At 38.7% G+C, this 15,108-nt stretch overlaps 2 protein-coding genes across 2 annotated transcripts; both read left to right on the forward strand.

Moving 5' to 3' along the window:
- The first annotated feature begins 7,235 nt into the window (after positions 1-7,235).
- LOC145801786 (uncharacterized) lies at positions 7,236-8,578 on the forward strand. The gene is made up of 2 exons (XM_082893478.1): positions 7,236-8,234; positions 8,349-8,578. The coding sequence occupies exons 1-2, from the start codon at positions 7,332-7,334 to the stop codon at positions 8,499-8,501; spliced, it is 1,056 nt and encodes a 351-aa protein (XP_082749604.1). The 5' UTR covers positions 7,236-7,331; the 3' UTR covers positions 8,502-8,578.
- A 1,309-nt stretch (positions 8,579-9,887) lies between these two features.
- Positions 9,888-11,121, forward strand: LOC145801787 (uncharacterized). Its single transcript, XM_082893479.1, has 3 exons — positions 9,888-10,381; positions 10,494-10,621; positions 10,715-11,121. Exons 1-3 carry the CDS (start codon positions 10,019-10,021, stop codon positions 10,866-10,868), a joined length of 645 nt encoding a protein of 214 aa, XP_082749605.1. The 5' UTR covers positions 9,888-10,018; the 3' UTR covers positions 10,869-11,121.
- Positions 11,122-15,108: the final 3,987 nt, after the last annotated feature.

Consider the following 15,108-nt stretch of genomic DNA (forward strand, 5'->3'; position numbering starts at 1 on the left):
GCTAAACCCATAGGGGCGGGTTTGGGTCGTGACAAGGGGCAAGCAGTCCTCCATCCGGTGCCCTCGCTCCCTATGAAATGTGCAGCGGTACTGTGGATTGAAGTCCTTTTGCGCGTCGCCTAACTTAGCGGGAAACCAGACGTAAACCTCGTCGCAGATTTCACTAAGTATGCGGTAGATTGATCTTAAAAACCGTGGTGATGCCCGTTCGAGCGTTCAACTTTCTGTTTGCATCTGTTGCCTCATCGCGGGGATAATCTGTTCAGTTGTTGCGGCGACCTTTACCTCGGTTTCTACAATCTGGACCGCAGTTTGATTCCCTTTCGCGATCATGTCGATGGTTTGTCTCATGTCCTACCTCATGGACTTTTCCAGCCACCTTCTTGTCCGTTGCCACCTGATTTGTCTTCACGGTAGACGCCGTTGCATCATCCTTTATACAGATGTGGTCATTGATGCGTTGCATCAGCAGCTCCATGGAAGTCAATTGGTTCATCGTGTGCGAGTCCCTTAGTTTATATCCAACCGGGAGACCGCGCTTATATTGGGTGATTGCCAGGTTGGTCGGGCAATCTAGGATCTCGTTGAATGTTTCCTAATACCTGGCGTTATATGCTTTGAGAGAGTCTCTTGACTCCATCTTGACGCTCAAGAAGTGGTCAGCTTCCTTTCGCATTTTAGTATTGGTTTTGAATCGAGTTACAAATGCTTCCGCCAACTACTGTCACCTTTCAATGCTTTCCTCTGGAAGCCTCTCAAACCACTTCAAGCCCAACTCGCCCAAACTCGACGGGAAAATAAGGCACATGAGAGCGTCATTACGCAAGTATCCAGCCATAACCTGTCGGAAGTGGCTTACATGCATGTACGGATCGGTTTTTTCGTCATAAAGTGCAAATTTGAACTGGTGAAAGCCCGCTGGGAGCGGTGTGGTCTCTACCTCAAGGGAGAAGGGGGTGGCGCTCAGCCTTGCTAAATCTTTGTCTAAAAGGACACGCACGACTGAGCGGGGTGGCAGCATTATGACTTCTTCACTGGCGCGACCTCCGTAGGATAACCGCTGGAGCGCCGGCACCCTTTGAACCTCCCGTCGGCGCGCTCGTTCTTTTAAGATGTCCCTGAAGTCCTCCGAACGGGCAGAGTAGGAATATCTCGATGTTTTCGGCGGACGTGAGGGATGGTAACTACTATCTTGCGCACAAGGCTTCTCTACAAGCAGGTCTGAGTCTCCAACCTCATAGCTTCTAGTGATGAAAAAAGAGGGCGTGTGTTGCCGGTTCTGGCTGCTTGAGCGGCGGGGTTGGGTGAGCTCACTATGGTCACCCACTTTAGCAACACCCTTCCTTTTCATTCCGCACTACATATGTATATTTCAAAATTTGTTAAACTTAAAATATTCATCACTGTTTGGTATTATAGGGTCGCAAGGTGTGTCAAGGTGAACCTCGTAAGTTAAGCTTTCCTTGTACGGGAGGCGTACAACACACTATGTATGAACTGGTACCTGTTAAATATGAAGGTTGTTTCGTGTTTTTTTTTTTGGATTTTAATTTTATTGCTTCAAATCACTAATTAACTTGTGTTACTATTTCATCGTTAGGTGCCGCTAAATCAACCTACGGACTTAATATTATAAAACTTTGTTTGTTATGGGTTGATATTCTAGTTCTTCAAATTACTAATGCCATTTTGTTACTATTTCATGAAAAGGTGCCGAAAAATCGACCTTACTATTTTCCTTGTATAGATGCCACACAAGACAGTATGTATGCACTGGTACGTATTGAATGTATTTTTGTGACAAATTAAATTTTATATTGGTGAATATGTTTGTGGAATTTTTTTTTTTTGTAATAATTACTTTATTTTTACAAGCACTGGTTAGCACAATTGGGGACAACATTGGAAGAGAGAAGACCATGTGTTTGTGTGTTTGTGTTTCTCTCACCAAGAAGATGTTCCATCCCCAATATGGAGGGCGCAGTCACGTTTTTATACTTTCTGCGCGATCCTTTGCGTCCATTCGCCTTTTGACACGTGGACCTGTTCTCCTGTCTCACTTTCCCACGTGTCAGTGCAAATACAACTAAACATCACCTAACCAAATTGCTAAACATCGTTGGCGCGAACGGACAGCCTGGCGGTGCTACCCTATCTTCCTACGATCGTACTACTTCTGAGACAAGCAATACTCCGAGCCAAGCTCCATTATGACCGAGCTTATCGGCCCTTCGTTATGACCGAGCTCTTGCTCATTTGGGTCGGTTAGCAGAGGATCTTACCTGTTGATCTCAACGATCAACCACGCGAACCGGGCTCCCAGAGAAATTATCCCGGCCAAATCTGAAATGGGCTTTAACCGAGCGTACTGCCCCTGGATTGGCCTGAACCAGCTCGGCCCAAACATGCTCGTACTAACTTTAGCCTGGTCATTACCACGGCCCAAAGCCAGATTATGAAATCTCCCTCTCATTACTCAATACAAAATTATAAATCACTTTCTCTCTCCCAATCACAACACAAATGAGACACCACATGGCACTATTCTAGGATTACCAAATAACTTCTCCTGTCCTTCATACTTCATTCTCCATGAACTCCTCCTTTCGCCAATGTCATTTCACAAAGGAAATAAATAAATATATATACAAAGACATTTATACATACAGGATTCTTATATATAAAAAACACATAATGAGATAATAATAATTTTATAATTATAAATCATCATAAAATAAAAGGTAAATTATACTTTGGCCCTTTTATATTTGAGCATTTTTTACTTTGGTCCTTAAATTTTTTTTCTTCTTAACTCTTATGTTTTAAGTTTTTTTCAATTTACTCCAAATGTTAACTTATGTCTAAAATTAAACAAAAAATGGCACATTGACAGCTACATGACATTTTTTTTTATGTCATGCGGTGGCTAATATGACATTTTTTATCTAATTTTGAACAAAAGTCAGCTTAGGGGTAAATTAAAAAAAAAAAAAATTGAAACATTAAAGGTCAAAGTGAGTAAAATAAAACTTTAACGGCAAAAGTAAAAAAATGACTAAACATACATGACATTTGGCATGTAGGTTTGGCATGAGTTGGGATTATTTTAGTTACAAAAAGATAAAATAAGTTTTTTAGCCCCAGGCTAAAAGTTATTGCATCCAAACCATAATCATTTTATTTTTTCTTTCACAAAAGTTAAAAAGTCAAAAAGTCTATTACAAACGATGTTATTTTAGTCCTAAATTAAAATAGTCAAAAAATCAAAAAACCAACCCACATCCCAAACGAAGCCATAAGGAGGCAAACTGTAATTTATCCTTAAAAAATATACTTAGTTGAAATTTGAGGAAAATAAATAAATTTCACAAATATAACATAGGGTTCATTTGGGAAGTGGGTTGGCTTTTTGGCTATTTTATCCTGGGCTAAAAAATCTCATTTGGGAAGAGTTTTTTGACTTTTTGTGAGAAAAGGAATCTAATGACTATGGGTTGGATATGATATTTAATCTTATTAGGCTAAAAACTCTATTTTGTCTTTTTATAGCTAAAATAGTCTCAAACCCAACCCAACTAGTCTTCCCAAACGAAGTCATAATTACATTAAACTCCATTAAGTTTTTAATTCTCCAAACATAGTTTCATTTTCATCAGAAAGTCATTAATCAGGTAGATGGAAAATGATGTTATTGTTTCTTTTATACTAAAATGCATATTTTCATTAGTCTTATTAAAAGATGAATCAATATAATTATATCAAAATTAAAAAATTCATTGTATTTCTTTCATCTCAAAGGAGATTAGTGGAATTTATCGTAAAATAAAACATATGATTCTATATAAAAAATAGTTTTATATAAGCTTTCGTTTGGCAATTTGGGTTGGGTTGGGTTAGAGATTATTTTAGTTACAAAAAAACAAAATAGGCTTTTTAGCCTAATAAAATAAAATGTTACATCTAACCCATAATCATTATATTATTTTTCTTACAAAAAGTTAAAAAATCAAAAAGTCTATCATAAACGAAAATTTTTAGTCCCAAACTAAAATAGTCAAAAAATTAATCCACTTCCCAAATAAACTATAAATTATGTCCATATAATATTACTCTAATTTTTTTTTAATAAAAAAAATAGTATTTTTATGTGTGTCCAATGCAATACAAGAAAATACACATTCGATTTCGACCATGAAACTATTAGCCTTTTAGAGCACCAATTTCAGCGCCCATGGTATTTGGCAAATAAACTATTTGGTCATTATGAAAGGATAGTCTACAAGAAATCTTCTCTAACCGTTTTCAGGGCATCTCTAATAATTTATTATTGGACTTATTGAAATCTTTGAGCTTAGGTCAAATTTGAGATAAACTTTGGCGGTTATCATATGTGTCAATTTAGTCAAAATTAACTATTTCTCTTATCCTTCCTTCCAACAAAGTAGATAATTTTTTACAAAATCAATTGTTTCCCTCCTTCTTCTCAGCAAAACAGATAAATTTTGGCAAAATTAAATTTTTGCTGAGCCAAAAACAAAAACTGCTCCACTTAACAATCGCTCGAACGACCAAAAGACTTTGGCCGATCGTTCAGCTGAACGATCGGATGTACAGTTTTTGTGTTCAAATCCATATTCGCATATAAATATGTAATTTTTTTTTTAGAAAAAGTTTGGAAAAGGTCCGAAAAGATAAATAAAAAAAAACAATAAAAAAATACTAAAAAATCTATATTCAAACAACACCTACAAAATTAAAGAAAAAATTGACTGAGATTTGCCAAAATTACATCTGATCATTGGAGCATGATTGCTATAATTTGATAATTTATTACTATTCATTACCAAATTATAATAATGATAATACTATTATAACATTTGTCATTAGAAATGCTTTCATACTAATAAATTGAATAAAAACATTTTTTTAGGATTTTAAAATATATTGTGTCATTTTGACGTTAAAATTTTAATTTTATTAATTTTACCTATAAAATATTCAATCATATTGAAAAGAATAAACATTTTGGTTTGGTATTGATTTAATTTCACATATTTATTTTTTATGTATTTCAAAATAAGAACAAAATAGGGATTTGAAATATCCTTTTTTTTCTAATTATTTAATATTATTATGAAAATAATTTTAAAAATGAACAAAACAAGTATTCCTCAAAAACAAATTTGCAAATAATTTTTTTATACAAAATGTTTATTCTGTTTACTATTAGAAATATAAAATAGTTTTCAAAACATATCAATGTGCTTTAAGTTTTCGTTTGGCAACTTTGTTCTTTTTAATAATTTTTTATTTTTTAATTTTTTTACAACGATAAAAAAAAGTTAGTGCTTTTGATAAAAAATTTAAATATATAATTATTAAAAAATAATTAATTAATATATATGGCATGATATTTCAACTTTTAATTTTATTTTATTTTTTGGCCAAATGATCACAAATTAAACGAGGCTGATAAAGCAAGCGATTTTGGAAAAATTATTAAATATTCTTAGAACAACAGTGCTGGGACTCCAGTGGAGGTGGCCCAGCGCCCCACCTCACGTGGAGTCTATGAGAGTAAGACAAAAAAAAAAATTTTTTTTTGAACCAATCAAAAAATAATAGGGATAGTGAGGGTCGAAGGCATTTTTGTTCTTAGAATATTACGGATTTGTACTCTTTAGTTAATTGTTATTTAATATGTATCTTTATGTTTTTTAATCATTTAATATAATATTTTACTTATTTATTTTTTTTGATAATATTATATACAATAATGGGAGATTTACCAATAAATCCTACTTGTTGATATTATAATCCAATTAGTCCCAAATGTTTTTTCATGTTCCATTTAGTCCTGTTTGTTGTGAAATGACCCAATTGCCATTAGTATGTGTGGATTTTTCATGTGATACATGGCTTGCGCGTGTGTCACAGATCAGGTAAAATGGCATGAGATTTGTCACGTGTCACACATTTGGCTGTTACGCATGCGAAAAGTTTACCAAGGGTTTTTGTACAGAATTCTTGTGGGTTTTGGTTGCCACGTATTCCACCTATTGAAAACCCATACCCATTAAAAACTCAACCCGATTTAAGCATCCACATCCCCACACACAGTGAAGTGGGAACGTAACATAGGAAACCCTCGTTTTTGCGATTTGCTTGGATTTCGAAATTGGGATTGACCATATATACCGTTCGCGTGATTTGGGGGGAAATTATAAAGATTGAGTGGGCAATTTCCGTTTGTTGCTGTGATTAGTTGGGCCACTGTATTTGTGACAAGGCAGATCGTGGACGACGACGAAACCCTAGTGTTCATATTTCGCAGTCCTTGGTTGTGGCCGTTTAGCTATGGCCGAAAATGGTATGTGCCATATCTTTTTGCTGTAATTTTTGTGTGACAATGTGGATTGTGAGTGTTTGATTATTCGGTTTGATTACCCGATTGCAATTTTTTTTTTTTTTTGTTTGCGTTCTTTATTTTGGGGTTGTCTGTGTCGTTGATTTGTTATGTGTGTTGTGATGCTTTTTTTTTGTGTGTTGGGGTGGGTCGGTGTTGCTGATGATGTGGGGAAGGTTGTACTTGGTTGTGGGTGTAGGGTTTGTGTGGGGTTCGTGTGTGTGGCCTGTGTCGGTGTAAGTGCTGACAAGTAGTTGGCATGTGGGGAAGTAAAACTTCGTTGGGACCACACAAGTGGAAGACAATGGTGTGTGGTGGGGCTGGGATGGGCGGGGTTTTGATTTTTTTTTGGGGTGTGTGTTACTTTCTGACGTGGTTTAGGGTTTTTTGTTTTAGGGTGTGTGTGTGTGAACGTGATGTACATATGTGGGGTGTGGGGGTGTGGGATGTGGGATGTGTAATGGTTTTTTGATTTTATTTTTTGTTCTGATTCCTGTTGCTGGGATTTGTGAATCTAATTGTGAAGTACCTGTGAGGTGATGATGTGAATGACTGTCGTGTTGCTTTTCTTTGTGAGACGAGTGGTATGTTGGTGTGAAATGCGTGTCCCGCATGTTTGTGGTCTATAATATGGGTGTGGCGTAGAGTTCAAATGGTGTTGTTGACAGTAGTAATGCTAGTTATGTTGTTTGTGTGTAACGTATGTACGGTGTAAAGGGTGTGTGTTTTAGTTTTTTGGTGAATGACATGAATGATTAGGGGTTGGTGTTAGGTTTGCCAGGCATATCAGGTTGTTCATCTGTGTTAACTGTGGGATTTTTTTGTTGATGCTAGTAACGTTGGCTGTGTGGAACTTATGTATGGCGTAAAGGGTATGTGTTTTAGTTTTTTTGGTGCATTAAATGAACGATAAGGGGTGGGTATTATGTTTGTGAGGCGAATCTGGTTTTTTGACTGTGTTAACTATTGTTTTTTGTTGGCAGAGTGCAGAAGGGCAAGTAGTCCGTGGACACGTTCATGTGAACGGAGAAAGGCTGATGATGGTAATGGTTCAAAGGGGAACAACCTGGGTGTGAAAATGCAGGGGCGCATTTTGTTCAAGCAGGCGAAAAGGGTGAGCAATGCGGTTGGACGAAAAGTGGCTGAGGATATAGTAGCACCCCCCCCGCAGCAGACACAAACGCGGATGAACTTTCGTTCGAATGTTGCTGGGATAGTTAAACTTGTGCGTGAGGCAAATTTGAGGGACGCACACTTGAAACAGTTACGGAAAACACCATTTTGGATTATGATAGAGGCGATACACATGAACAATTTGAACCATAACGAGTTTAGGAAGTGTGATGATCTTATAGCCAAGATTATAAGATCATACAATCAGCGAGATAATGCATTCAACATTGGAGGTGTCAGTGTCAAATTCGGGAGCAGCGACATCAGGTTAATATTTGGTTTGCAGTGCGGGAAACGGCGTTTAGATTTGTCACCCGGACAGCGGCCAGTGTCGGACTTCATTCAACGTAGGTGTCGTGACGCTGCGCGCCTGACGTCGAAGTTGGTTAAAACATTATTTTTAGAGGCTTTGAATGGCAAAAAGAAACAAGATGAAGAAGACACAGCGAAGTTGTTGGGGCTGTACATGTGTGGGAAGCTTTTTTTCTCTAACTCTGGGGAGACAATCAGTTGGGCTTTTGTGCGCTACATGAACGACCTGAGCACCGTTAGGATGTATGATTGGACTGGAGCTATACTGACAACAGTGATGGCGTCAATCAAGGAGTTTCATCGTACCCCAGGGAAGGTGACAGGCTGCGTGGTTGCGTTGCTGGTATGTGTACATCTGGACAGTAGTTAGTTATTGAATGTATGCAATTTTTTTTGTTTTCATTTTTGCAATCAATAAATGCCTGATTTGTTGGTTTCTGTTTTGTTGTTCATGTAGTATTGGTTTTGTGAACATTCGAACATAGTGGAGCCTCAAACCGACAACATGTTTCCGAGGTTCCTGAAATGGGACATTGGGGCATTAATGAATAAAATTCAAGGGGTGGATTTGGCTAGTCCAATTGGTTTTCAGGTAACTTGTTGCGTTTAGTTATGCACTTTATTACTAAAGTTTCTACTAGTGTGAATAAGATGTAACTATTTATTATGATGTGTTTTAATTATTTGCAGGTTAAAGTTGACCGTTTGAGGTCTTTTGATTATGAACGTGAAGTTATGGGCACAGACATTGAGGCGGAGGAAGATGGTTTCGCAGATATCAGTGGCGGAGGTGAGGACTGTGACGCTGTGGACGAGCATTTCATGGCAGAGGGGACGAGAAAGAATGAAAGTGATGACCAGGTGGTGCAGGGCCGCAAACTTGATGTGAAACGGTTCACAGAGCATGTGGATCGCAATTCCGGTATTGAAAGGGATAGTAGCCACAGATTAGAAGAGGCGCTAATTGCAGTCGCAGAGCTTGAAATGCAAAACAAAAAGAAAGACAAAATGGTGTCGTCGCTTGAAGAAGAAGTTGTTGGTTTGAAGAGGAAGATGGAGTTGCAAGCTGTTAACATAGTAGGGGGATTTGAGTGTGTGGTGAAGATGAAAAACGATGAGTTGAGTAAGTTGAAAAATGAAAATGACGAATTGCGGAAGAGAGTGTTACTGCTTGAGGACTAATTGGAGGACCGTGATGTGCATGACGTAACGCAAAGGTTCCGGGAAGGCGTGGATATTGGGAGTAGTGGTGTGGTTAATGTGGGGCATGATGGATGTGATGGTGTTATGTTATGTGATGTGTCACCTTTGCGTATATTACCACAGCATGGACGCAGTGGTGACGAGGGGGGGGGGGGTGGACAATGTGGCGGAGTGCGGACCGGGAGTGCTGCGTGGTCATTATGGTAGCAATAGTTATGCTGCTGAAGGTGAAGACTTGACTAGTGATGTTGAATGTGTTGCAGGATTGGGTTATGTAAATTCATATGTGCGTAAAATCAAGAACAAAGTTAGAAGGGAGCGAAAAATGCCTGAGTTTGATTACCCACTGTTGGTTGGGCGTACTAAGAAGAGAGTCGGAAACAATTGTGACGCAGTGGATGACAGCAAACATGACGTGCATAATGCAATTATTGATGTCGAAGCGGTGGTGTTACCTGAGAAAAAATGGTCTGGGTTTGATTTGAATAACCGGTTGGGGGTTTGGAAGATGATGACAATGGATGAGAAGGCCAGAATCACCAAAGCATATGAGCGGCATGGTGATGGGTACGTATTTATTTTGAGTGTTATTTGTGTTGTTTGCATTCAATTGTAAATTTGTATAATTTACGTTAGTACTATGTACAGGGCGGTCATGTGGGAAGACAATATGAATGGCGTTGTGGTTTATTTCAGTGATGTGAAAAGCCTTGTACGACAGAGCTCCATGCGTGGGAATGTAAGTTTTTACATATAGGGGTTTTAATGTTGTATTCCCTATTCATATATTTGTGGTTAATTTCGTTTTAAACGGTGGCATCATGACAATTATGTAGTTAGTACAGCATTATTCAGAAAATTGGTTATGGTGGTTGGTAGGTTGTTGATGCGTACGTGGAGTTGTTGAAGACCGACCAGTTGAGGATGTATGGTGACAATGAGTTGGTTGACAAGTCATATTTTTTCAGTAGTGTGTGCCTGGTGAGTTTGTGGTTTATTTATTTATTTGTTTTTTGTTGTTGGTGTTGGGGTGGTGTAGTAATGTTGGATGACAATGACGATTTGCAGGACGTGGTGAAAAGTAATGACGTGCGTTCAATAGGAAATTATATTCGGAAGAATGTGTCTGCAGGGAGCGAGTTTCGTTTCATGCATTTTCCAATGTGTCATCTTGGGCACTGGACGCTTGTAGTGTACGACACTGAAGATGGTAGTTGGAAGCATTATAATCCGATGAGGCAACGTGGGGATAGGACTGATGTGCACCACACCGAAGCTGTTATGCTGGTAAAAAAGTGTTACCATTATGTTTGTTCTGTAAATTGGTTGTGGTTGTGTAGACGATGGTTGGTGATTTGTTTTTGTGCTGGTTTAATTTTTTAATTTTATTGAATTACAGAAAGAACGTGTGTCAGATGTTATGAAGCAATCGTTACGTCAGTTCGGACTGGATGAGCAGAGCATTGAGGCAAATTTCAGGCATCCATTAGAGGCTGTAACTAAGTGTCCACAGCAAAAACCAGACACGTAAGTAAAGTGTTGCTGTAAATGTAAGGGAACTGTAATGATGACAATGCTGTTATGAGTGGCACTGATTACATGTGCTTATTTCATGTGCAGGCTTGATTGTGGGGTGATAGTGTGTGGGATAATGCGACAGTATGTGTATCGTGGCGACGTGGAGCGAACATTGCAAGGTAGTAATTGCAGTGTGTTGCGAGCAAACATGGTTAAGTATTTCATCAACGATCCGACCCGGGGGTTGAAGGATTAGATGTGTTTGGTCTGAAACGGTGACGAGAAATAAATCGGACGCAGCATTTTCTGGTTTTTGTATTTGGTTTATGCAACTTGTTTGGTTTTTTGAAACAACATGTTTGTTGGTTTGAACTTGTGGTTTGAAAATTCTGGTTTAGAAAATGTTGGACATATTTTTTGTGGGTATTACGTACTAGTCGTTGTGGATAACATTTTACGCATTTTGAATGGAAAGTATGGTATGATTTGCAGTATGATTTTGGTTGTTTGTTTGGCCTGTTGCTTCATGCGTTTGTAGGTAAGGTTGTGTGATTGTATTTAAAAGTTGTGGGACTGAGTTGTGGGCAGAGATTGTGTGCCGTTGATGTGCACGTAGTAATAGAAGTTGGGTCTCGAAAATTGAAAGATATTGATGTATAGGCATGGTATATATGCGAAAATTGTAGTCATGGAAAAGATGGAAAACGACACGACTATAGGCCGAATGATGGTTATGCGGACAAAATTAAAAATGGTCCAAACATGGTTGTTAGCAGGGAATTCTGTGGTGTATTTATTATCTGTGTGTAATGTTTGCGGATGTGGTCACATCATGATAAAATCTTGCAACTACACATTGAATTATGGCGTATGTCCTGAAATTAATAGCACTACAATACGAAGCAGATGTTAAAAATACAGTGACGAGGTAAACAGAGTAACGCATTAAAAATAAAATTGTTCATTAAATCTTCACTTTGAATGACGTCATATAGAATTGTGGAACATCCACTTATTTAATAAGAAAACTGTGAAAGTTTATTGTCAAAAATGCGAATTAGCGAATTATGTGTACAAGCTAAATTGGTTCCTTGCACGTTTTCCTGTTGTGGTTACCCATGCGTTGACAACGTCCACACCGAATTTGTTGGACTTGTTCCCCTTTGGAAAGCATGCGTTTCTTCTTCGGCCTTCCCGGTGGGCGTTTCACAGCTGGGGGATGTATCACAAAATCTGCTGAGTCAAATTGTGGTTTCTCTACAGTTGGAATGGGGGTTATGTTTTGTGCATATGAATTCTGGTACTCAGCCACATGATAGTAGGGAATAACTAACTGGTACAGGTCTAGACCACTGTTTCGGATTGCCACGACTGCATGAGCACATGGAAAGTCGTTGATTTGCCACTTGAAACAAGAACATGTACGTTTGCCAACATCGACCATGACGGATGGAAAAGAGTGAACCTCATACACGTCATCGTTTGATTGGCTTACGAGCCACGATCTACCTTTGTTGTATGCTTTGACCAACCGAGATTCCATTTTGGGACAAATAACACCTGCCCACGCATTTGCCTTACGTCTCCGTTTTGCCATCTGGCGCATAATTTTTCCCCGGATACTATCAATCATTTGAGTTATTGGTAGGTGGCGTGCTTCCCGTATCCATGAGTTAAATGATTCAATGGCGTTGGAACTCATCTCACCGTACCGTGAACCTCTGCTTTTGAAGAAGGATGAAATGTGTTAGTCAAAAAAATAGGCAATGACACATGAAATATGAACTGTAGGAATGTCCTGTGTGTGAGGGAAAGGAAGGAAGTAATTACGTACTGGAAGTAAGCATTCGCCCAGTAATATGGGGGTAAATCTTTTAAGAAAGCAGGCACAACCTTACGTCCACAGTTTGTGAACTCTTCCATACTCTGGTTGAATGCAGCCACAGTCGGAGCATACGCACAGGCACGAAATTTAGCCAACATCACAGACCGGTATGAACTGTTCACATAACGTAACTTGTCTTGCAAGTTACGCTGCAAATGTTGTAAGCAAAACGCATGCTTCGCTGTGGGGAATGTGATGGGTATCGATTCTAGTAACCCCGCATGTCGGTCAGAGACAAATGTAAGTGTTCTTTGCCGGTTTACGACGTTTGCGAGGTGTTCCAAAAACCAAGCCCAATTTGTGGTGTTTTCAGAATCAACAATCGCAATGGCCACAGGGAATAAACCTGCATTTTTAATTTGTTTGTCAAATAACCAATCTGTGCAGCATAACTTATGAACAATTGTTATGACGGTCTCCCCAATGTGGAACAAAAAGTGTCCTTCCTAGCAACAATGTCAGTACAGTTGCCACACATGAATATAATATATAAATAATTACCACATAGTAATACCTTGGTTGCCATCCTTCGCAGTTGCAGCTAGCAAGTTCCCCTTGAATTTTCCTTTTAGAAAAGTCCCGTCCAAGAAAAGCAATGGGCGGCAATGGTTGAACCCGTCGATGCATGCTTTGAATGATATGAAATACCGTATAAAACGGTAATTTTGTTCATCATATTCAATGTTGATGTAACTCCCAGGATTATTTTCCATTACTACGCTACTATACCATCGTAGTTGGTCAAATGAAATGGAGTGTGCACCGAACATTTCACCACGAGCTTTTTCTACACCTAACCATGCAACTCGGTAACTAACCTCCAATCCGTAATCTTTTTTCAAGTCATACACAACATCAGTAGGCCTTGTGAGTGGTTTATCACGTACCCGTTCACAAATAACATCGGACACCAGATCGGAACCAGCCCTAGGGTTTTTGGGGGTCCGTACAGCAACACCACAAGTGTGCTCGCTGTTCCACTTACGAAGGTAGAAAAATCCATTGGCATTCAATACACGTGCATGTACCAACCACATGCATCCTCTCGATTCTCTCATCGTACATACAGCTGTGATTCGAACAGAATCGTTCTTCACAAATTTGAACAGAAAGCCACACTCAACCGCATACTTGCGAAGAACATTTCGAAATTCAGATGCTCCACCTTGAAAACTTTGACCAACATGTTGAATCCCATTAGCCCATGGAGCAGACAAAAAAACCTTATCAATGTGAGGGCAGAAATTTTCCAATAAATCTTGTTCGTCATCCATGTCCGAATCATCACACACCCCCGCTGTGTGACACGGGACAGTCTGCATATTATGAACCGGGCTGCCAGCATTGTCAGCGTCGCGTGACTCTTGTAATTGAATGATGACATCGATGCATTGCAGACGGAAAGACCGTGCAAGAAATACCATGTTTTCCACGTCGACATCATTATGTAATATGAAATTGTTATAACCTGGTATCTTGAAGAACAAACACACTTGGGCCGGTGTTAACCCAGGAAACTTTTCGCACACACAGTTAACCATGTCATCAAACCGAAATGGAGCTTGCAAATTAATTGCGGCATTAACATTTCCATAACAACAAATTAACATAACCTGTGTGTCCATCCCCCTATCAAGATTACCACGTGCTTCATCAGGACCAGAAAAACCCTAAACAATACACACCCACACCAGAAAACCCACAAAACACTATAAAACCTGAAACAATACACACCCACACAATAGAAAAATCGAACAACAACACATACGTCTGTAACACAGAAACCAACCCCCAAAAATGCAGCACACAACCCCCTCACCCACCGGCTGAACAGAACCCCCCTTACACCAACATGTAATGCGGCACACACCCACAACGGAAGCAATTCAAAAAACAGAGCATACCAGCCTAACACAAAAAATCAAGGAAAAATTACCAAAAATCACCCCAAAAAATGCACCACATAAACCCCCACCCTCACCTGTTGTCGTTCAGTCAAAAACACCAACACATACAAAACTGCAAATGCTATACAAATAAGAAGACATACCTTCCAACCAACGGAGAACCGACTTCCGTTAAACTTTCTCAATCAGTCCGTCACACAGCCACCGTAAATCACTGACCCACACCACTAACAACCCTAAAGTCGCATAGGCTGAAACGTCTCAACAGGTAACATTGAAATATCAACTGTTATACCCACAAAATCTGCAGTCCCACGTGATCCCCAACAGAATATGGAAACATAACAATAATGGATAAAACTGTCCACACAGTTACACCAAATATGGAAAATAGGATCAACAAGTAACAAACTTCCCCACTAATAGGACTTACCTGAACAAAAGAATAAAGTTGGGACTAATTGGTTTAAGAGTTTGTCAAATAGGATTTATTGGTAAATTTTCCTATAATAATTAATATATTAATTAATGTATCAATATTAATTGTAATATTATTATTAATTTCACTCATTAATTATATTATAAGTATTAAATTTTTTTAAAATTACATCACATTATTAATTATCTGATTCTGCAACGGCAGACATTGGGTAAAACACAATTGCATAAGGACCGTTGACGTCAATACGTGGACGGTCCAAATT

The sequence above is a fragment of the Camellia sinensis genome, chromosome 10 (assembly GCF_055761805.1).
Source record: "Camellia sinensis isolate YWXY chromosome 10, ASM5576180v1, whole genome shotgun sequence".
Taxonomy (NCBI): Eukaryota; Viridiplantae; Streptophyta; class Magnoliopsida; order Ericales; family Theaceae; genus Camellia; species Camellia sinensis.